The sequence below is a fragment of the Numenius arquata genome, chromosome 4, assembly GCF_964106895.1.
Source record: "Numenius arquata chromosome 4, bNumArq3.hap1.1, whole genome shotgun sequence".
Classification (NCBI taxonomy): domain Eukaryota; kingdom Metazoa; phylum Chordata; class Aves; order Charadriiformes; family Scolopacidae; genus Numenius; species Numenius arquata.
Window position 1 is genome coordinate 72,967,128 of NC_133579.1, and position 23,762 is coordinate 72,990,889.

Below are 23,762 nucleotides of genomic sequence, written 5' to 3' on the forward strand. Positions count from 1 at the left end.
GGAAATGAGAAGTGCCCGAACTACTTGGGAACATGAGCTCTTTAATTTTCAGTTCCCAAGTCACACTTGAAAGCTGGGAAGGCTTTACACTCCTAAAATATTTTGTCTTTCAAAAAAACAAATCAGGATTTGTTTTTTCTCCTGTGTATCTGTAGGTGTCAGGGTAAGCAATTCAGGCCTGCAATTTTGAGGGTTTCCATTGCTTTTCATGTCACCGCATTTTGCTTCCACCTGGGGTGCTGCATGGTGGTTTTTTGGATCTACCAAATGACAGGTCAAGGGAACCACAATCTGTGGCCAAGGTCCCAGCTCTTAGTGTTGCATAATCTTTTGTCGCAGTTGCACTGATCTCGCTTATTTTGTTACTGGTGTTAAAACAGCAATGCAATTTGTATGTTAAAGCATTGGCATTCCTTTATTATTTTCTTACATAGGCACTGTAGTTACAGCGGGCGGAATTAATTGGTGTTTGCCCTGGGCCTCAGCAGCAGCTGCAAAGTAAGGTGCGAAGGAAAAACTTGATGATGAGAAGCACCTTCAAGCATATTATGGAGCAGCTGAAAATTTCCATGGCGTTACCCAGTTAAAACTGCGAGGTGTGAATGCTGCTTTTATTTAAATAGGCATTTTTCAGATCCCACAAACATACTTGTTACATACATACAGTGCATACCTGCTGTGTCCTGGCTGTATGTAGGCACATATCAGCCCAGCTCATGTCCTAGTTTACTGTGGAGGAAAGCTCCTGCCTGCAGGATGTGCTCCAGCAAGTCACCAGATCCAGGGAAGTGAGTGAGTGGGATTCTGATGCATACTAGCAATTCCCATCTTTTTGTAGTTACAGACCAACAGAGAAGCCGGCTGAAAGTATCTTTCTGTCTTGCAGCAGACAAGGTGGGTCGTAAGGGGGTGGTTGAACAAGAGGCTGATTTCCTTTCCTCTGTTCCTTGATACAGTTATTGAAAGAGGTTTCCCTCACTTAATGTATTTATCTGAATGCCAACGCACATGGCACAAGGCAGCGCTGTGAGTCCAAAATCGTGGTCTTGCTTGTGTTCCACGCTAATCAAAGTCTTTGGAGGTCAGTGGAAATACGCTGAGATGAGGTCTTGTGGTACTACGCTGTTTCTGAAAAATGCTTTAATGTAGTAACTGCCTGAGCAGATAATCTGTGTAGATCTATGTCCTTGCTCTGACCAAGGCCAAAACAAATTGACTCAGTGAAACCTGTCAGTGAGCAACTATGCAATCTTGTCCTAAGGAAGTTTTCTCACTTTCTCGGCACATTAGTTTTTGATATGTCTGAACAGGGAAGGTTTCTCTGTCCCCATTTTTCTTCCTAATTTAGCTAAAGGATGCTGATCAGGTACTCTAAGGTCTGTCTGTCGTAACTGTTGCTCAGGAGAGGTTGGGGTTTGAAACTGTTTTAAGTCACAGGAACCAAACTCTAAATTTAAACTCTGGCAAAAAGGAAGATCAGAGGTAGGAGGTAACCTGTTGTGTGAACCACCCTGGGTCAAACCACTTGCAATTTAACTGCTTGCCAACCTTGTGCTTGTGAGCTGCAAGCGATCGGGCAGCTTCTCCCTGGTAGTTCTTATGATCTAAAATAATCTTTTTTTTTTTTTTTTTTTTTTAGCTGAAACAAAGATCTGCTTCAAATACTACCATGGCGTGAGCGGGGCGCTACGAGCCACAACTCCCAGTGTCACAGTGAAAAACAACGCAGCTCCCGTAAGTTATGCTGGCTTTTTATTTTTTACGTGTTTGTTCCCTGCTGTCGCTGTGCTGTGCCTTGCTTTCCCTGCCGGCTTTATAGACCTTTATATGAAAACTGAACGTAATATTTGCTCTTTGGTGCACTGTGGTACAGACACATGGGTAGTGTTTCAGTTAAGGTGTGGGTCTGTATGCCAAGGGATTGTAGATTCAGCTTTCAATCTGTCACAAATAACTTCTCTGACCTCGGGCAAGTCCCAAGTCCTAGCTGTATCCCTTTCTGTAAAGTTAACTTTCTCTCTGCTGGGTGTTGTGAGACTTGGGTGATACCTCTAGATGATTTGGGATTCTTTGACTGTAAATACAATAAATGTCCAGAAAAGGAATAAATTTTTCTTACTTTAAGGTGCTTTTCTCAAAATCAAGGCATGAGCATTTTCATGGCAGTGCCTCTGAGTTCCAGGAACAGCTTTGCTGTGACACCTTCCCATCAGTGGTAAGAAGCAAGCATTCAGGTCCCGATCCATCGAAGTACCGAGGATCTTTTTTGACAGATTGAGGCTTCAATTGAGAGCAATTTTGATCAGCTATAGCTTAGCAAGCTCTGTGGCTCAAATGGCCCTAAAATGCTATATATATATATATATATCTTGCATGGGTTTGGAAAATTTGGTCAGCTGGAGAGTGGAATTTTTTTTTTTAGAAGCCTGCAGGGAGACTTGCTGACCTCCAGAGCTTGTCTGCTTGCTGACAGAGTTTCCTTGCCTGCCAGGCTTGTCTTGGCAGAGGTCTGCATGAGCTGAGGAGATTTAGTCCAACCAGCATTAGAAAAAAGGCTAGCTCAGGTGGTGTTTAATCTGCAAGATGAGTTCAGGAAAGGTCTGTCTTACCTGTGGGTGCATGTACGTTTCAGTGGACATCACTGAAGCTTAAATTTTGAAAGTTCAGGGCTCGGGGGGGTTTGGTGGTTTTTTTGTAGTTTTGTTTTGTTTTTTTTTTAACACACCCCACTGAAAAGTCTTACATGCTGTTTGTTGTTTGTGTAGGGTTGCACCAGCACCAAGATGGATTTATTTAATATTTTTCACCCTTGATGCCCTCACCCTAACTCTTTGCCTTGTTTTGATGCACACAATAGCTGCAAATTGGATGCTGGGTAGGGGCTGATGGCGTGTCTTTTAGGAATAAAAGGGATTCATGTCTTGATAGGCCTTTCTCACATGCTCACGGTTTGGAAACCTGGAGAATGTCTTTCAGCTGTCTTTAAGGGAACGTTTTAACGTGGCCTTGGATATCTTCAGTTTATGGGATGCTGAAAAGTTCTTTTTGGCCTGTAGTAAGTGATGGGTGTCTTGTTGACTCAGGACTTGCTGTTCATATCCTGGTTACCATCAATTTGGGGGGACAGTCTGTGTCATTAATTTAGTCCTAATCTTCCCTGAAATATAAGGGAGCCAACCAAGGCAATAAATAGCAATAGACTGAGAGATTAGAATAATGTTTTTTCCATAATTCTGATCCACATCTTAGACCTGAGTTTGAACCAATTAAGCAAATTTTTCAGGGCTAGTGTGGAAGGGTTACTCTATCATTATTAAGTATCACCATTATGTTTTAAGTTAATAGAAGAATGTATGAGGACCTGTGCCTTTGTAATACGCAAATATGTAATCTCTCAAAGTTTTTCGGTTGAGGTCTTTATATATATATGGGGAAATAAAGTGCCTTAAGCAGTCATTCCCTTTCAGCTGAGCAGGACTCAAGTTTAAAAGAAAGTCCTCTTCGTGCAGTGCTCATGGTCTTCATAGAGATCAGATGAGAAAAAGACCTGTTATGACCTTCAGCTGAGTATACTGTACATGGCTAAAAAATAAAATATGATTAAAAAGTGGTATCAGATAACAGTTTTCAGTTTGAGGGCCAAACCATTGCCCTTGGAAATAGCATCCTCTTCTCATAATTGATTTTTTTTCTCGCCTTTCTGGGCTACAGAATACTCTGTGTGTTTTCACCAGGGTTTTGCAGACCAGAGAGGGCCAGCAGTGTTGTAGGTGCAGCACTGGTTTCTCTGTTGCCTTCACTTCATTGTTTGCTGCATGACATAAATATACGGTGCATTTAAGGCAAATACGAAGCAGTGAAGACAACAAAAGCAAAGGAATAGCAAGAAAGGTTATGCAATATGAACCTTCATAGCTCCCCCTGTATGAGTGCAAGAGGCAAAAAATGGTAAAGACTTGAAAACTCCTAAACTCCTTTACAGTTTAGAGAAAAATAACGGGCTGGTTCTTCCCCATGGGAAAGCTTTCAGCTAAGTATGATCCTCCAAACTCCAGTCCCAGCTGAAACCATCATTTGGCTTTCTCCATCTGCCTCTCTGCCGTACATGTCCAACCTTGATTACTAAATTTGTTGAATTTTTCAGAGCACCCTATGCCATTGGAAAGTGGTGTTAACCTCACTGCACTGTTAGGGAAGGAGATAACGAGATTTTCCCAGTCTTTTCCTGGGTTCTTGTGTGCCTCTGCACCGGCTGCTGCTGGGGCACAGGTAACACAGTGCAAAGGGCAGACATTATCCTTAGAACTGCAAACACAGGTAGGCACTCACCTTTTGACTCTGATTTCACGAGTTCCACTAATGGTGAATTCCAGACTTGTGGGTTTTGGTTTCTTTAGATTTTTTTAGTGGAAGGAAAGAGTGAGAAAGTGTTAAAGAAATCCCAAAATAAACTTGTTACATCTATTTTAAAACGTATTCTTCTTCTAAATAATGGCTTGGAACAATGATCAGAAAAATTCTTGTCCAAAAGAAGTAGTAAATATTCTGGTTTGTACTTTGCAATGCTCATCCATCATCAGCCAGAGGGTAAATGCACAGCTTTCCTTATCCGTGCTGCTGGGTCCCTCCCCACCCCTTCCCGGCAGCTCCACAGTGGATTATTCTGAGCGGGCAGCCCCATTTCTTTTTCCCGTGTCTTGAATCATCATTTGAGCACGGCTGAGCAGGGAAGCGATAATTGGGTGGGTTTTTTTCCCCCCAATATTTCTCTGTGTGATCAGTTAAGGGCCGTGACAGTCCAGCGCCATGCCCGTAGCTCATCTCAGGTCCCTGAGACTTCTTACCTTAGTGAGACTTGACACACGGGGCCCTCCGTGATTGAATTGGATGCGTCCAATTCCTCAGTTGCTTTCATTGCTCCAGTGATTCTGAGCACTGCCCCGGGGTCTCAGGCATGTCGTTTCTCACAGCACCAGCAAAAGCTATAGTCCTCCAAGTGGTGTGGCCAGCGTGCAGGGAGGGGCTTTGCTCAGAGGGAACCTTCTTCAGATCCTAGGGCAGGTTCTTGCACATCCTTTCTGCTGAATAGGGAATCCTGCGGTCTGTGCTTGGTAATTTACCCTCTTTTGCAGTCAGCAGGAGTTTTGGCAGTGGCTGTGGGACCTTAGTGTGTTAGAAATAATAGGTTTGCAGGGAGGAAATCTCAATAGGGACCCTGCTGTGGGTATAGGGGCTGATTTTTTTTGGAAAGCCAGTTGCCTTCAACCAAGGGGAGTTTTGCCATTGTAGTGATGGCACCACAAACTCAACCTGAAGCTTAGGCTGTCAGGAGGGGGACAGAGGGGACGAGGCTTTGTGTATCTGACACAAGCAAACCTTTTGGTTTGGCACAGCTTGGGGAAAAAAGATCCAGAGCAGGTGTCCTTTGAGAGGCAGCGTTTGGGGACAGGTGACCTTCCGGGGACTGTGCTTTCACTGCTAGCACAGGCTCATCTGCAGCTGATGCCAGAGCCACCCATGCGGGTTCTGTCTGATCCTCTGGCCGGGTGGCACCTCCCGCGGCGGGGGCAGCAGCTGGCATATTGGCTGCTCGGTGCGTGTCCCGTCCTGGCTGTCAACGAGACCTGCAAACACCGATAACCGGCAGTATCCTAACACCACAATTTAAAAAAAAAAAAAAAAAAAATCTGCCTTCATTGTCTGTCTGACTGTAGTTCGCTGCAATTGTAAAGGGAAAAGAAGCTGGAAGTAGTCATGCTGGGGGCTATAAGCGGTTGCCATTCTTCTTCACGCGCTGCTGAGACCATCTTTAACTGGCAGTTAAAAGGAATCCTGCTTACAAAGGGGGGGAAAAAAAAGTTGCTGTGTTAGTTGGATGTCTTTGTATAGCACCAACGGTGCTTTAGGCTGAGCAGCATCTCGCATTTCTTGTATTATAAGAATGTTCTGCTCCATTTGAGTTTTATCTTCTTACGCTGTAACCCAGTTATTAGAGCTGCCTCGCCTGCTGATGAGGATGCCCTGCAGTTCGTTTGGTGGTGAAAAGTCCTGTCACATTTTATCGCCTCTGAATCGTCAAGCTTGAATATCTGGGAACGAAGGGCTGTGGCCAATGCATATGTGGCAGGAGCATAAATGTGAATTTGGGGCAGCGGATAGGCCTGGGGGTGATGGCAATAAAACGTAGCACCTGCGATTCTGGGGGAAAAAAGGAATGTCCTGGCTGGCTTCTTTTTGTTTGGACTAGTGATATCCTGAAAGCAGTGTTGCTTGTGCAGGGTAGTTTATACTACTAAAGCGTAAGCATTACCGTGGTATGGATAAGCAAACAGTTTTCTCAGTAGAAAAGAACATTTTTACAACATCTGGAATATTCCTCTATTTGTTATTTGTCATTTATTCATAATATTGTCACCGCTAACTCTTCTTTACATCAGACATTGTTGTATAAAACATTACAAGTTACAGCAATTAATTCTAGCAATGGGAAAGTGGTATCTTGCTATTGTGAAAATTATTTAACCTGAACGTAGCTCTTTTGCAGCAAAATGAAGCAGGCATGAGAATAGCATACAGAATTAAAAAGAAAAACCTTTTCCCCCAAGAGTTTATAGCCTAGAAAGATAAATTAGATGCATCACAATTAAAGGACAGTAAGTGGAGAATCAATGTTTTAGCCTCAGGACAAATGTCTTCACTAAATTGGGAGCATTCACTCGCGGTGTATTAGATGCAAAGAACCACGACTGCTCAAACCTCTGAAGCTTTCGTGCCACCGTTCCCGTCTCATAGATCATGATGGCACTCGTCAAATACACTTAGCATCGTGGGGAAAGCTATGTAAATTGGAGCTAATTATTGAAAGAGACCTTTCTCCGTGTTGCGTTTGTGTGGAAATGCTGCCTCAGCTGGGTTTCCCACAGCAGGAGTTACTGCCTGATAAGCTGCTGCCGTTTGGTGGTGACTGATCATTCCTGAGGACTTCCTGCTGTAAATATTTGCATTACGTGCTGTCACGTCAGAGCGTGGGCTGCCGAGCAGTGTTTGATAATGAAGCATTCTGCTTCGTCTCCATATATGTGCTGCAAGCTGGAATTTTATAAGAGTATGCGTGTACAAGAGACTGTATCTCTCATTTTTTTTCCAAAGGCTGGATTTAAAAAATCTCAGCTGTGTTCTTTACTTCATTTCTTACTCTGTGATAGGTGAGTTTTAAAACTGTGTTTCTGGGACATGTAATAAATCTAACATTCTGATTTTGAGATTGTGAGAATAATTATACTCCAAGAAACAGAGGATAAAGAGGGAGCAGAAACGTCTAGTGGCTTCTGCACTGTACAGCAATTGAGGTTAAAAAAAAAAGTTTATGGAAAACACATCAGGCTGCTGCGATTAATCATGGCAAAGAATGCAAGCCCAGGTACATCTTTAACAAGTACAAGTGGTGTACCTTGAAAGGCTCAGCTTTCCCGGGGGGGGAAGCAGCACTTCTCTGGAACCTATGGGTGTGCTTAAGTGACTGGGTATTTGTCAGGACTGAGCAAGAGCGTTCCCTTTCCTTATTCTGAGATAAGAAGTAGCCAGAGCTCCCCCAGCTAGCAGCTGCCTTCGAATGCAAGGTAAGGAGTAGCACTGTTAGTACCGTCTATATTCTACCCATCCATGTATATGTCTCCTCCTATTTTGATTACCTGCAAAGGAGATGGAGTCATTCAGGAATGAAAAAGTCAAGGCAAAATGAGCAAGGGAAATGACTGGAAATACTCGGTCAGCTGGAAGGAAGCGTAGACTCCAGTAGTCAAATACAAAGTGCTCTCTGCCAGGGTACGGTCTCTTTCAATCTAAAAGGGCATCTAACAGAAAATATATACGCTAAGAAACAATTGCTGAAAGAGTGGATTCCACTGATTAACTATTCAAGGTGAATAATTCTGAAAAAAAAGTAGTTGATCCATAAACTGTGGGAGGAAGATGATCTGTGTAGGCTTCTGGTCTGTTGGAAATACCTGCCCATTTTTGGTTTTCTCCTGACGTGGCATTTCTTTCACAAGAGCAGCAATGCAGTCCGCATCCCACCGGCCTCACGTGCTCATACTTTGCCGCTGGTGTAGGAGAACATCGTGAAGTGGTATAACACGAGAACATAAGTTGTTGAAGTTAAACTTTTACACTGGTTGAGGAGATGCTGCATTTTAACAGAAAGCTCTGTACGTCATTGGTTTTCTGTAAGCACACAAAGAGCAATTTGGTCCCGTGTGTACAAAAGACTTTTATGGTGCCTGGAGATAAGGAGTAATGGTTCATAGTAAGCTCAATATGGGTAGAAAAGGTGTAGCTGTACCTCTTAGTAGGGAATTGGCAAAGATTTTACTGTGTGTGTAGGAAACATTAGCACTTTTATGCTACAGATTCCTGTGTGCACTCACTGCGCGCTTGTCTTGAAATGTTCTAGAGAGGTGAAGTTAAAAGAGAAAACAAGAAAAGGGGTAGGAGCAATATAGAAAGGTTTTCAGTGATACTCCGTTGTTTTCAATTCTTAATACTGTAGTATCACCTAAAGCCCTAATCGAGGATTGGGCTGCAGGGCACTACGTTCTGAGTGGGTACACCAGCCATTACACAAGCTGTAGCTAACACACATTTGAAGGGAAGGGTTTTCTGGCAGAATTTGACCCTCCCTAGCTACAAAATACATGGGAATGATTTTTGGTGTGAGAGCAGTCCTCAGCACATTTGTAAAAGCTGAAAAATGTCGTTAATTCATTTTTTCAATTCCATTTTGCTGCACTACCATAAAACTATGGTGGTGTTTTATAGCCTGATTTGGTGATATTCAGTTGTGTTCAAGCGTACTTACTCACATCAGCAGCCTCCTAATAGTTGCCCAGTTGAGCCCTTAGTTCAGTGTAATTACATTTTTGGTTATGCTTTTCTATATCCTAATTAGCACTGATTCAAAGAATTTGAAGGTTAATGACACGTCCAAATTATTTCTTATTGCCACCTCAGTAACACTAGCGCTTTTTCAGATTCCAGATACATAAAGACTATTGTATTTACACTGCAATTACTCTGTCATGTAGCAAGCGCTCCATTCGTATGAATTAGCGGAGTCGGAAAGCGTAACCGGGGTGTAATTGGTCTCTAACTGCAGCATAACTATAGTCACTGTGTTATAAATAATAACCTTTTCCTTCCTTTTATTTCTTCTGGTCACATTTGAAATCGGAATGGTTGGCAAGAGGTTTTTCTTTCAATATTAAGAAAGCTTATTTGCACTGGACACCTCTTTGGAGTGCAGTTCAATAGTACTGGCTCTTGCAATCCTGATTCAGTAAAGGTGCAGAGCACGTGCTGAAACCCCACTGCCCTTACTGGAAACGTTTAAGGAATTTCTTCCAAATTGGCAGAATCCTTCAAAACGGAATAGAATTAGCAAGTAGAATCACTTCGAGCAGCATTTTCATTATGACAGATTTCAGATATGTCAAATGATCTAGTTCTCTGTGCCTGGTGGCTTTTTTCCCCTATCTTGATATCGACTTTTTCAGCTCGGTGTAGTTCGATCTCCTATCACCACCTGTTCACAGATTTACACCACTTATGAGAGGTAAATGCTCAGAATTTATTACCTAACAAGCACAAACTGAGCAGGGGAGGTACAAACAATTTTCTTTGTGAACATCAGCATTGATTTCCTGAGCAGCAGCCCGTAACTCTCAACGTACAGCGATGTTCTTTTTTTAATGTTCCGAGCCAGAAGGAATGTCTCTGCTTTCCAACGCTCAGCTGTTTGCATATTTAAATGTTACTTAATTTTGAAGCCTTCGTAATTTCCTGATCTGTCTGTAAGAAAGATGGAGGTGTAGTGCATTTGATCATCATAATGGAAGTTCAAATACAAGCACCTAAAATTAGGCTCGGTGCCAAAAATCAGAACAGGTTGGAAAAGGCTTTATGCAAGAAATGCATCCAAAATACTCTTCAGCGCTCTTCCTGCGCTAAATCACCTGCTCATTTCGCACGCATCTACAGGGACTGCACGTCTAGGAGAGAAGGGGAAGGAGCCACCTGTGTGGTGTGAGTGCGATGCAGGGCAGCAGGTCAGCAGGGCTCAGCACAGCCCTTCTCTCCAGCGCGGTACTTGTCACCCGGGAGGATGTTCAGCAGGCTGGCCGTGCCGCTTTGAAACAACCAGCACAGAGCGCTGCGTCAAGCGGCGGCTCTGCACGTATTGCTGATGCGTTGAAAGCCAGTGCCCTTTTTGCATCCTGTGGCGAATCCAGGCAATATACTACAGCATGAAAGAACTAGCCCTATACATCAAATTCATCCCTGGCAGAGCACCAGCCGCTTGACGCAGAGACAGGCTGTGTTGCCTGTCCAGGCAGGGCGGCTGGGGCGCACGTCCTGTTGGGAGCGCTGGAGAGTGGAACGTGAGTGAGCTGAAGTGGAAGTTGCAGAGGTCCTGACATTGTCTTCTTTAGCCCTCTTTTAGCAGGGAAGGCAGGCTTAAGCGCCTGGGAGCTTCAAAACCTATTTTATTTCGCACGTCATGCACTGCTGTAGGCATAGCTGCGAAGGATTTAAACAGGGAAGAAATCACATAAGGAAAAGCTGGCATCTGTTAAATTATTAAGCAAAATAATTCTTTAAATGTTCATCTATCAGACTTTTTTCCTCCTGTGCTAGCCTGAACGTCGCAGTTATGCAGTCAGAAAAGCAGAGTAGCGACAGAACAAAAAGCAGGGTTAAGGTCACCATTTGCATGTGCCCCATTAAAATCTTGTCAACTTTTTGCCCTCTCTTGGACTCTTAATTAGGCAGCACTAATTGTGGAGCTGCTGAGCCATCCCTAGGTATCACTGGCCACAGATCAGTTGCACCAATTTTGGGCTTCTCCCTTTTGCCCTGGTTTTTTTGCACGTTGTTTGAAAGAAAACACTTGTGTCAAATTTAGCCTTACTGGGCATCTGATCCTGTATGAACTTCTAAATGTAGGTTTAGAGTGGTTTAATTAGCAGACTTGCAGTACAGCGCGGAGTTGAAGCGAAGAAATGAGAAGCGTGATAGATGGGATATGGAGTGATTTTATTTCAGCAGCGCTGTGAAGATCATTACACAAGCCATTTATTTGTTAATGGATTCAATACGTGTCTGGTATTTCCCAGCCACTTGCGTTCTGAATGTCTCTTGTTATGGTCACATAATAGCCATGCTAATAGCCTGCACTTCATATTACTCCCTTCTGTAGTTTTGTAAATTATGGAAAGATCAGTGAGTGTTTGGCATCCTGCACTAGCATTATCAGCTATGCATTGGCCTTTTACATTTTTACGTACTCCCCCCTGCATCTGGTCAGATCCATGAAAAACAGTGCAGTTCCTCCAATTATACGGTGGGACCGAAGACAGATATTTCAAGTTTTGTTGAAGGAGGAAGGAAGGAAGGATTTAGACCTGTGGAGTGCGCTTCAGAGGTGAAGCTGATAGACTTGTGAATGAAGCACCTCCTGCTTCCTCCCGTCTGGCAGTTACCTGCTGCGATAGGGCATGAATCTGATTGTGGGTGAACGCCAGCTAGTTTACCGGCGGTACTTTAGACTACATGATGCACCTTTCCAGTATGTATCAGTTCAGAAGTTGCAAAAAGATTTGTTTTGATGTTGCTTTACAAAATAGATTATTTCTGCCCTTTCCCCCTGCATTTATTAGTTTGATTTGTTATTGTCAACTTTGTACACGTTGACCTAAGTCTCACTGGATGGTCTGGAGGCCTGCTACAATGGATTAAAAAAAGAGCACGCTGTGTTCTAGCCATTTTTTGTGTGTATTAGACTATTGTTTAGTTGAGAGCACCATTTATACTTGGCACATTGAGAGCACCATTTATACTTGGCACAATCTTGATTTAAAAAATACAGTTCTCACTTTGGGGGGGGGTTGGGGAAGGGAAGGGAACGGAACAGGAGTGCTGTCAGGCTGAATCCTTTCCAGTACCCAGCTCGTCCAACACCTGGGACCATGGAAATTACAAGAATCCTGCGATGCATGGGCATGAAATCCTCTAGGTCAAATTGGGTATGTCTGCAATACTGCCTGGTGAGACATAGAGAGGAGAAGACCAAGGTTTGGGTTGCTGTGCTCCAGGGACTGCATGTCATGACTCTGCTGGGCTCTGGAGAGGCAAAGGGGCCAGCTGTTGGAAAAACTTGTGTCCAGGTTGCAAAGTGGGGTGCTTGATGACTGGAAGTCATTGCAGCAGGGAAATAATTTTGGGTTCATCAATTGTACGCTTGGATGTGTGCCACAAGCCGTGACATAAAGATGCAAGTCAAATCTGCACCAAAAAACAAGTCCTGTGCAATAAATCAGTAAGGTAGGCATGCCTAGTAAGCAGTTGCTTAGGTCACGGATTGGCATCCCGTTTGATTTTTTGTATTGCCATATCTTACAGAAATCTGGATATTCCTGATCGCCATCTAACACCTTGTTCTAGTCTTGTTAAATTCTTGGCCTTTCTAAACTCTTTGTCCTTGCAGTAACAAATTTTACCCTTTAATTAGGCCTTGCAAGAAAAAAACCCCTCGCTTTCCTCAGTTCTGAATTTGCTATTGTTCAATTTCAGTCTTCTCCCACGTTCCAGGATTAATGGAGATAGAGATTACAAGCTCTTGATCTTCTGTCTCTGTACCTTTAGCATTGCTTATAGTTTTACCATAGAATGATAGAATTGTCTAGGTTGGAAGGGACCTTTAAGATCATCTAGTCCAACCATCAACCTAACTCTGATAAAAACCATCACTAAACCATGTCTCTAAGCACTATGGCATCCGGCTTTTAAATCCCTCCAGGGATGGTGTCTCAACCCCTTCCCTGGGCAGCCCATTCCAAGGCTTAAGAACCCTTTCCCTGGAAACATTTTTCCTAATCTCCAATCTGAACCTCCCCTGGCGCAACTTGAGGCCATTTCCTCTTGTCCCATCGCCTGGGACTTGGGAGAAGAGACCGACCCCCCCTGGCTACACCCTCCTTTCAGATCTCCTTTTATTCATGTTCTTCTAAGGTGCTTTAGAAGCATCTAGAAGCATCCGGTGATCTGATCTGGATCGCCTCTTGTACAATTTTTGATACAAAATGAGGTTCTTTTTGAAGGCGTTTTCAGAACCTCTGGTATCCTCCAGTACTCGTGAGTTGAGGAAGTTCTTTGTGCGTTTGTATAGCAATATAGGAAGGGAGAGGAAATTTTAAGTCTGGGTGACAACCACATGGTTTTGTGTAGAAGTGCAACTCGGCTAGAAGACTTTTGAAGCAGGAATGGTGTTAAATAGCTAAGAAATCTGCATCAGTTGCGATGAGATGTGTCAATTGCTGTATGTGTTAGACTCCATGATCCACAAAGAAAGTTCCAGTCCAGTGTTTCTGGGAGGTCATTGCGTTTTCATCAAAATAAGAAGCCTGTGGTCTGGTGGTTGTTAAGATCATACTGACACTTTTTCAAGAATAGCTGAGTTAATGCATGAATTCTAGTTGTTTGAATTCTAATTGTTCAAATTCTAATTTGGGTAATTCTGATCCATCTCTAGTACCTGCAATTTCAAATTAGTTTAACTTTTTTTCATGTCGTGTCTGGCTTTGTTATATAGCACTGCTGTTGGACCTCTTTTATCTCAGATGGGTATGGCCATGGCCTCCAGGTGTATCCTGAGAATTAACATTTTCTGAAAGGGTTAGCAATTCTCAAATGGAAGTTGTTCTCATAGTCTTTAATCTTCTATTACTTCCTAGTAGCTGATGAGACAAAGCAGAGGACTTATGAACTTGGGAAGTGTTAGCCATGCTAAAGAATGCAGTGGCCAGGTCTCCGACTGATGTGTCCATCCAGGAAAATTAGAGTACATGGTCGTTAGATTAGACTAAAGAAGAAATGACTTATGATGAGGAAGGAATGCAAATATTAGCTGAGACACAACTCTGTGTGTAGATAAGCCTTCCAAAGAAGTTGAATAAATTTTAAAAGGTGTACAGGGAAAAACATGAACTCACCGCTTATTCGACACAATTAATAAAATCCCAAATGACTCTTCAAGAGCTTACAATGAACAAGGCAGAATAAGCAGATGGAGCTGGGGCAGTGAAGGAACTTGTTTTGTAAAACTCCTGTGATACCTCTGTGATGATATGGAAACAGGACATCAGGAAAACTTGGTAAATACAGCAGAATTACCGCCTTATGGGTTTATTTTTAAAATATCTTTGATGTTTGTAAGAGATCAGTGATTTCTAAAACAACATTAGGATGTCAGAGGCTCGTCTTATTTCCTGAAGATGGTGTTTTGCGTAACAGTGTCTGCTGCTGGGGCTCAGACACTCCGCCAAGTGAAAAGGGAAGAGGAAGCTTAACCTGCAGGGAGAGATGTTTAAGAAGGTGTGGGTGTGGTTTTTAAGTCTACTGGTACAGCTCATGATAATCTGAAAGCCAGATCCACTGAAATAGTAGAGATCTTCCTGCTGACTTAGTGGGTCTTTCTCTCAAAGCCTAAGTGATCTATTGCACAAATCTAGGCTGGATCAAATTTGCTTGTCATTTACATTGTGTTTCTTTGCCTGGCCATTTAAAATTACTTATTTTGCTGTAAGGCATGATGCTTTGGACAGCTGCTTTGGAGTATAATGCAAATAACTTAAAGAGTTGAGTAAAATGTGCTTTGTTTTGCAGAAAATAGTGCGGAGACTTCTCTGGGGTCTCTGTCTGGGGACTCTCAATGCACTGACCAAGCTGCCCTGTGCTCTGTGTTGCAAGCAGAGCTGTAGCCTGCAGGTTTACGGATGTGAAGGAAATTTTTAGGACTCACAGATGAGAAATTAACTGAAGATATCAGTGCTGAATTTGCTGTGCAAAAGCGAAGTATAATTTTACAAAGCTTTGATGCGTCATGGAGAACCCTGAGAAATTCTTGGGTAGATACGCAGATTAAAAAGCCTCTGAACACCCACTAATCAAGCAGAAGGTTTACTGGAATCACATATTCCTGAGCTAAAGGGTGCTTTGTTCCCTGTGGCCAGCTGGAAAGCTGACACAGTGGGAGGAAAGCAGGGAAGTAGGTACAAGTCCTTGTCTCGTGTCCACATATCCATATCGCTTGTATCTGAATACAACCCGAGGTATGAACTTCAGCTGAGGTGGACAACTGCATGCCTAGTCTCTCTCTTGGCAATTTCCAGCAAATTTCAGCAGCTGGCATTCCCTAACATGGCTGTTTTCACGCACTGGGGGGATTTCTTTATCTCAAAGCAGCAGCCAAACAGCCAGACATGCAGAGGGAAAAGACAGAGGTTGTAAAACTTGCCAAAGTCTGTGCTGAACCTCTCTGTGCAATCCTGCAATGAAGCTTCATCTCTGCTGGAGCTGATAGATGCCATCGGCTTCAGCCCTGATTGGATTTTCAGTAACCAAGGATTTTCCAGCAGCCAGTATAAAGGAGAAAAATAACTTACTTTTCTTGAAATATCTTCCTTTTGTTTCCTTGTCTGCTTTCCTTAGGCCTGAGAAGAAGGGGAGATGGGAGGGAGATCTGGAGAGAGAAGAATGTTATTGTAGTTTCACAATGCATGACCCTTTATAAAAGTAACCAGGACTTAAAATCTGTCCTGAAATAAGCCATACCTCAGAAAACCTATATAAAATCAGCAGACGTGACTGCGGGGATGACTCTGAGGTGAACTTGCACACATTTATAACTCGTGCATTTGTAGGTCATTTTGAATGTTTGCAGCATAACTCGGGTGGTTTCGGTGGAAACACCCCAAGTAGGTGAAAGAGGTGGTGACTGAAAGCTGAAAAGTGTTTCAACAACCCACACACGTCAGTGCCCGCAGATGTCTGTCCACCCTTGGAGCGTAGTGTGTACAAATGTTCTTGTCTATGTCCGTTTGCACACGTGTGCAAGCCCTATCATCATCACGTCATCCTTTCCACCTAGTGGTTGGGGTTTTTGTTTTTGCTTCTCACATTTTCTACTCTTACTCTTCAGTTGTGTATTTCCCATTTTTTCGGCTGATGATTCAGCTTTTAGGTTTACCTTTTATCTGGATCTCAAGTATGTCTTGGATTCCCTGTACTTAACTTCTCACAACCCAAGTGATCCAAAAATATATCTATGATGTTATATTGGGAAAAGGTTATGATCAGAGACAGAGGAAAAAAACCAAAGTAGCATTGATTGCCATTTATATTCAGCAGACCTAATGCTTCACAGTTATCTTTTAGGTTTACATTTCCTGGTTTCGAAGAGCTCGACAGGATAATCGTGTTCCCTTAATATAGTTTTGCTGATGGAAGACAGCTGTATAATATTGCATACTTTTCTAAATCACTTTTGCTATAATTATTACTTCTGTGAAAGATTAAGAACGAAAGAGGTTCAAGTGGGGAAATCGATGTAGGTCAGTGTGTTATATATCAGCAGATGTGCGTAAGAATATTTTTTAAATAGAAATTTGAACACTTTGTTCACTTTTAATCCTTGAATCTCTTGAGAAACATTTTCCGCTTGCCTTAAATATCTGGGTTTTTTTTTTCCCAGCCAGCTAGCTGAGATCTCAGACAAGCACATTTCCATCCATACTGAAAGCATGCAGCCCCTCCCCGCTTGATATCTCCAGTTTAAAAGCAGGCTTAAATTCTTACATCTGTCAAGTCTGATGGAAAGCAACTAAACTGTTTGTACACAGTTCCCTTTTTAGCTCAACGCATCTGATTTTTATTTACCCTGAGGCCCTTTTTGCCCTTGTGCCAGTGCAGGAGGACTCTATGGTGAACATAAGTATAAACCACATGAATTAGACCATATGTTGGTGTTCTTAGCAAAGGACCACCAGCATCGCTCATACTGCCTCACTAGCCCTGGGCAATTATTAAAGTTTAGTTCACAAAATGTATAATGGACTATATTTCAGGTACCAAAAGAATTATGACCTTTCGTCTAGCCAGACTGTGGCTGTACTAGGACTGTGATTCCAGAGGTGAATTATTTGAGGGCAACCAGTATCTGTTGCCTTAAAACCGATTCACCTATAAGGGAATAGTTAAGCTCAATACTGGAAAAATCTGGAGGTGCCACTAGTTGTCAGGAAACCCTGGTTTTAACAGCAGCCTATTTGTTTCTCTTGGTTTTTCTAAAAAGATCTGACTTACCTTCACCAGCAGGCACATCTGAAAGCTGCTGCCATCAGGTTTGAGTTCTAACAAAGCTGTACTGATCTTCGTTGAGGGGGGTGTTTTTGGTGTTTGGTTTGGGTTTTTTGGGATGTATCTGAAAGCAATAAAGGGAATCTTTTTGGATGTAGAAGATCTGTAAATTTTTGAAATTAATTGCTTGCTTTCCTTATAGCATCCTCTACTACTCCTTTCTTAGTTTTCCAGTCTTCTGGGTCAGCACAGGCTGCTCCAGTGTCCCGCAGTTGAGGGATATATAATGCTGCTGCAGCAGAAGAGGGTAAAATATTACTGCCATGAAGTCAGTGGCCAAACTCTTACCACTTTCAGAAGGGTCAGAATTGGCTTCCAGATTCATCAGTTATCCTTCGTGTCTCACTGTAGACTGACAGGCAGCACAGCCTGCCCCAAGATGGGAGGGGAAAAGTTGTGTCTCTTATTCTTCTCTTTCCAACTAGCTAAGGGGGCATGGTCCAAGGAGGTGGCTTGGATCAGACCCGCTTCCATGTACCCCGGAGTACTGGACGCTGACCAAGAAAGTTTTGTTCCTGCTACAGCAGGAAAGAGGAGGAGATGAGCAGAGTGAGAGTTGCTGCTGGAAGGGCAACCTCATCGCAGAGCACCAGCCTCTGCTCACCGTGGCTTCCAGCTCCAGCAATGGCAGCAGCAACAGCCCAGCTCTGCTGTCCTCTCCTTGCCCTTCACCATGAGTAAGGGTGGGGGCTGCCTGCGCAGGGAAGGAAGGAAGGAAGGAAGGGATGTGCTGTTTGCCTGGCAGAGGGAAGAAATGTTCCTAGTGGGGATGAGGGGGAGACATTTTGTGCAGAAGACGCCTACTTTCACATGAGTGTGTTTGGCAAGGGGAAGGGTATGGGGAGCAGGGGACATGGAGTTTGTGTGCAGGTGGGAGCTACTTCTCTTCCGTATGAGTACTGGGTGGGGGCGATGTGGGTGGTGTGTGTAACATGGGGTATGAACCTCTGCGTTGCCTTGCTCTGCCACAGAATGGTTTCCCAGGGTTGACTGAAGTGTTTGAGATGAATTCTGCACTGATTTCCATCAAAACTGACACATGCAACAGAAAACACCTCTGTTGCTGGTAAGATGTGATTTATTTATTAAGATCTAGAAGAGTTATATCATTATACGCAGTGTAGTTAGTGATTTCTTTGCAGTGACAGCACTCCTGCTTTTAGCTGATGTCCCTTTCCCCTCCTGTCATATTTAATGACTTTACGTTCAGAAGTCTTTTGCGTCCAATATGCAGCAGGCCAAATCCTTCAGGAGGCTTTCTGTGATGACCAGATTGCTGTAGTGAATTCAGTTGTTACTGGAGGTTGGATTTCATAAATGCTGCTTCCCCCCCAGATGTCTTTGCCGTACCTCAAGTCGGCTGTAAGACCCCACCACAGTCATTTTCAGAAAGAGTCTGGCCCCTGTTTTCTTCATCCTTCAGGAATGGTCATTGACATGGCATATGAGGAGTAGCAGAGGAAGAACTGGATTTGTTCAGTCTTAAGAGAAGTCTTAGGTGGGATGTTGCTGGTGGCTTTACCTAATGGGAGGTTGTAGGGAAGAAGGAGCCAGACTCTCCTCAGAGTGCATGGTGAAATGGCAGCAGGCCGTAGACACAAGCTGCAACAAGGGACATTCTGATTAGACCTCAGGAATATATTTTTTTCCTCAAGACAGTAGTCAAACATTAGAATAATTTTGCCTGGAGAGCTTGTGGGTTCTCCGTCCCTGGATGTACTCAAAGCTCAACTGGATAGGGCCCTCAGTGGCCTGCTCTGTGTTGGTCCTGCTTTGACTGAAGGGTCAGACTTCAGGAGATCTCTTCCAACATCGGTTATTCTATGGCGGTTTGATTACAACCAGTATTCCCACAAGCCCACTTACTGGAGAAGGCTATTGCTTTTTTAAAGCCCGCTGCTCTAGAAAGGAGCAAACTCAGAAAAACAAAGCTGTGAATCCTGTAGCCAGCAGTAGCCACGTAGGGAGATGAAGGCAATTCTAAAAAAAAAAAAAAAAAAGAAAAAAAAGAAAAATCAAAAAATCCCAACCACACAAACAAGCAAACAAAAAAAAACCCCTGGGTTTACTGAGAATTAGATAAGGAGTTTCTGATGGGTCTGATGGATCTCCTGAAAGATACACGGGGGAAAAACCTGAGTATGAATGAGGCTGCATTAGCTAAGTGATTGTAGATACTGTAAAAGGAGAAGGCTTGGTGGTTACTTTTTTTGGTCAGCTTGACCCTTTCTGTGCCATCATAACTAGAAAAATGCTCTGTGGAGCGCAAATGTTTTATTAGTAATTCAGCAAGATTTAGAGACATTTGAAGTAGCAGAGATATTTCTCTCTTTTTGAAATCAGGCTATAAATCTCTGTAGCCCGCTCATTTCTGCCTAAAGTAGGATCCAAGGTTGAAAGTAGAGGGTCTGTAACTCACTTCTGGAAATAATGGTATTCATAGCGAATTGATATTCGGGGCATTCATTTAGAAGAATGGGCACTGTTCACCGCCTTGCTGCTTCTTTAACGGCGTCAGGGGTCATTGACTCGGTTCCCTTGTCCAGCCTTTTTGACAGCAAGACTAATGCATTGAGCCGTTTTTCGAATACAGCTTAGCTGAAGGATATGGTTGTCTCTCACGCGGGCGAACATCACTCATCTATGTACTTGTCCCAACCAAACTCCGTTAGAACGGTGAGGAGTGAGGAATTTCTGAAGCTCTAAAGGCGGCTGCCTGGAAGCACGAGCTGCTGCCTAACGCAGTTTCCTGCCTTCTGAGGACATCATGGATGTGTCAGAGTTCAGAGTATTTCCACTACGTTTCCCCCCTATGTTTTGTTCTCTCTCATCATTTCGTAGCGTAAAGAGAAAAGGTATTAGCAGCAATTTTTTAGTTCTCCATTCAAACAAAACGTTTTCTTGAAAAGTTTGAAGTCTACAGGGGCAAATTTTATGCGGAATTACAGGATCCAAACAACGCCCAATGGGCCTATCTCACATGTCAATGGCAAACCTCCCAGTTATTTCAGTGGGTTGTGGGGTCTTGCTTAGCTGTTCCTGAGAGGATAATATTTACAAGCAGTTCTTGCCATCAGGGTGCTTAAGCTCATTAATTCTCTCTGTGTATGGACCCGTCAGGTTTGCAGGGCTGACCCTGTCCTGCGTTAGGCAGCTGCCTGATGTAAATCTGATCGTAAACCCAGATTTTCTCGGAGGTTTTTTTCTGGATGACGGTAGCTTTGGGAAGCACAAAGCTGTTTAGCAGCTGCAAGGAGCCTTCTTCCCTGCTAAGTTGACCGGAGTTTGCTTTGCACATTGGGGATGTAAACTGCTGTCATCCTTTGCACCACCTTAAACTTGCTGAGAGACTTGTTAGCTCTCAAAGGCTCGGTGGCATCAAATACCATGCAGTGTCAGAGCCAATGTCTGAGCACTCGGTGAGGGTGTCCTGGTTTGAAGTAAAACCAAATCAATTTTCTGTTCTGTAACTTTCCATCCTAGCCAGGCCTCCTCTAACTCTCTGAAATGAACGGCACATTGTGGAGAAAACTGCTCGTTCTCAGAATGATCAGACCAATGTTTGTGCTCCATGCCAAGGGATGGTGAGCAGGGAGGCCCTTGCTTATACTTATTGCTGTAACAACCAAGGGCAGCCCATTTCGTTATTTGCCCCCTTAGAGGGTCGGAAACGGAAAAAACATAGAGGGGTCACATCGGTGGGGAGGAGGGGACAGGAGAGGTGACCCAAACCTGACCAACTGGGGTATTCCATCCCATCTGCCCCACGCTCAGTATAAAGGCTGAGGGATCAAAGGGTCAGCCCCTTCCTGCGATGGCCGACGTCCAGAGAGGACTCTGTCTGTTCATCTGCCTTTGATCCCGATCCGTGTGTTCCTGACTCCAGAGCTGGAATCCAGTTCCCATTCGTCACTGAGTCCAGTCTGGGACTTCCCCAGTGCCTGCCGGTGACGTGACTGTCATCCTGGGAGCTTGATACGGTTTTGTATATACTGTATCTATTTCATTATTTTCTTCTTTATTTTTATTTTAATATTAATTCTTCATTAAAGTAGTTTAGTTCGTTCTAAACTTCTGAATCTCCTTATCTCTTTCTCCTCCTCTCTCCTCTTTTTTGGGGGGGGAGAAGAAGGGGGAAGGGCCATCTGTCGGTCCGGTTTTGGTAAATTCGGCCGAAACCACGACAGAGGGACACTGCAGAAAACAGTCCTCCCAGAAGGTTGCTACTTAAAAAAAGGCTGCTGCTTAGATGTAGTCCAGCCATTGACCCAGAAAGCACGAGCCTGTCCATATTCATTTATGAGTGTGTTTAAATATCTGAAAATCTAAGAGTTTATTTAAATGAAGTTTCAAAGAGTGAAGGAAGATCAGAATCTCTAATCAAAGCTTCTCTGCTGCCAGAGGATAGCTGAAGTTTATTAGCCAGAACTCTTGAAACAATGAAAAAGCTGAATCTAATAACATTTTGGAAGAAGATGATACTGGACTGTGTGGGAGATTCTGATTTCTTGCCTCAATCCTCGATTTTGCTTTAATTGAAAATGGTTGCTCTTAACATTCCTATTCTAGCTGCTGGTTATGCTGAAACAGTGTTCTACCCGCACAGGATAGATTGGGGAATATGAAATACCATCATTCCAGTGTGGAGACCTCATACACTTGGTACATGCTGTCATCAAATGTCCTCTTGTCATAAGCCTGTTGATAGTTGCCTTCTAGAGGACTTTACTGGTGATACTAAATCAATTTTTATTATTACTAGCAATTTTTTATCCTAATTTAGTTTGGCTTCCAGGGTTCGTTATCTAGAATCTGCTGAAAGAATTTGTAACATTTTCAATGGGAAAAAAAAAATAATCTCTACTCACTTCCTTGCTCCCTTTTTTAAGGGTTTCTAGGAGAGAAGTTTTTGGAATGAAAAACTTCTGTCTCATGGGAATAAATTAAGTAATCAATAAACACTGCTGTAAGATGAGGGCTGGAGCAACTCTGCTGTGAAGAGAGGCTGAAGAGAGTTGGGGTTGTTCAGCCTGGAGAAGAGAAGGCTCTGGGGGGACCTTATAACGGCCTTCCAGTACCTGAAGGGGCTACAGGAGAGATGGGGAGGGACTCTTTGTCAGGGAGTGGAGCGATAGGATGAGGGGTAATGGTTTTAAATTGAAAGAGGGGAGATGTAGATGAGATACTAGAAGGAAATTCTTTCCTGTGAGGGTGGTGAGACACTGGAACAGGTTGCCCAGAGAAGCTGTGGCTGCCCCATCCCTGGAGGGGTTCAAGGCCAGGCTGGATGGGGCTTTGAGCAACCTGGTCTGGTGGGAGGTGTCCCTGCCCAGGGCAGGGGGTTGGAACTGGATGATCTTTAAGGTCCCTTCCAACTCTAACCATTCTATGATTCTATGAAAGGGAGCTTTCTGGAGACAGAGGGCAATTGCTGTATGACTGCAAAAGGCAAATTCTACCCTTAATTAGAGAATGGCATTGAGAAGGTGGTGTATTACGAAGCTGGAATGGCTCTGACCATGGCACGTGGGGAAGACTCTGCGTGTGTGTGGTCCCAGTCCTTCAGGGACACATACCGGCTGCAGGGAGCCCAGCAGGGAGTTACGCTCTGCTGCTGGAGAAATCGGCTGCTGTTTGGAAGCACCTGATAGAAAAATGCTATGGTGCCAAGGCAGTGGCTTAACTAGCTAACAGGATAAGTGGAATACATTGCATTCAAGAGCTAGATAATTCTGTTAACAGAGTGAGGGTTGTAGCTGAAGCACTGCCGCTAATTAGGGCTAAATTTTCAAAGTGGTGCCTGGGATTATAGCCATAATTCTGTCAGGGGCAGTCACGGAGCTCAGGTCTCTCTTTGCTCCTTTCACAATTCACCCCTTACGTGTCCCAGTGCGCCGTGCTTTCCCAAGATGTGGAAGAAGTCATGGGGAGAAAGGAAGCACTTAATCTGTGTTTTAGTCAATTTTTTTCCCCAAAAAACCCCTATTTCTTTTTAAATTCAGCACTAGGAGGAAATAGGAGTATTCACCAGTTTGCAGATCTACTGAGGACTGTTCCCTCTCTGATGAGGTTGCACAATATGAAGCGTGAATTTGGCACGGTGTCTTATATTGTTTTACTATGAAAAGACCCTTCATTGCTGAGCTGTGGAAAATGTAAGCCATTTGCCGCTTGCTTAGAGAGTTGTCCTAATGTTAAGACCTCAGTGAAATCAAGAGGGCAACAGTAAAAGCCAAGAGAACTAGGTTAGGGGAGAATAATTCTTACAGCAGGTCTGCTAAAACAATAGCTCAAAGCTGATTAACCTGCCCTCAGCCAAGCCATGCAGCGTGGAAACTGGTACCCTGCCCTTGCGTCGGGCTGGGGGGGTTTGGGACCCTCTTACATCTCAGATGAACTGAGGGATGGAAGCATGTGAAAGGAGTCAGAGACTAAAGCATCAGAAGCCTCTTTTGCTCCTGACTCTTGAATTCAGGCTATTAACCTCATTTATTTTGCTTTAAATCTGCAGG

General features: G+C 43.6%; 1 protein-coding gene across 1 annotated transcript in view; it reads left to right on the forward strand.

Annotated features, from left to right (window-relative positions):
- HECW1 (HECT, C2 and WW domain containing E3 ubiquitin protein ligase 1) overlaps positions 1 to 23,762 on the forward strand; it is a 190,083-nt gene that overhangs the window by 50,194 nt on the left and 116,127 nt on the right. Inside the window, exon 3 of the mRNA XM_074146119.1 lies at positions 1,640 to 1,734. Coding sequence (XP_074002220.1) covers positions 1,640 to 1,734 — 95 coding nt within the window. The remainder of the gene's footprint in view (positions 1 to 1,639; positions 1,735 to 23,762) is intronic.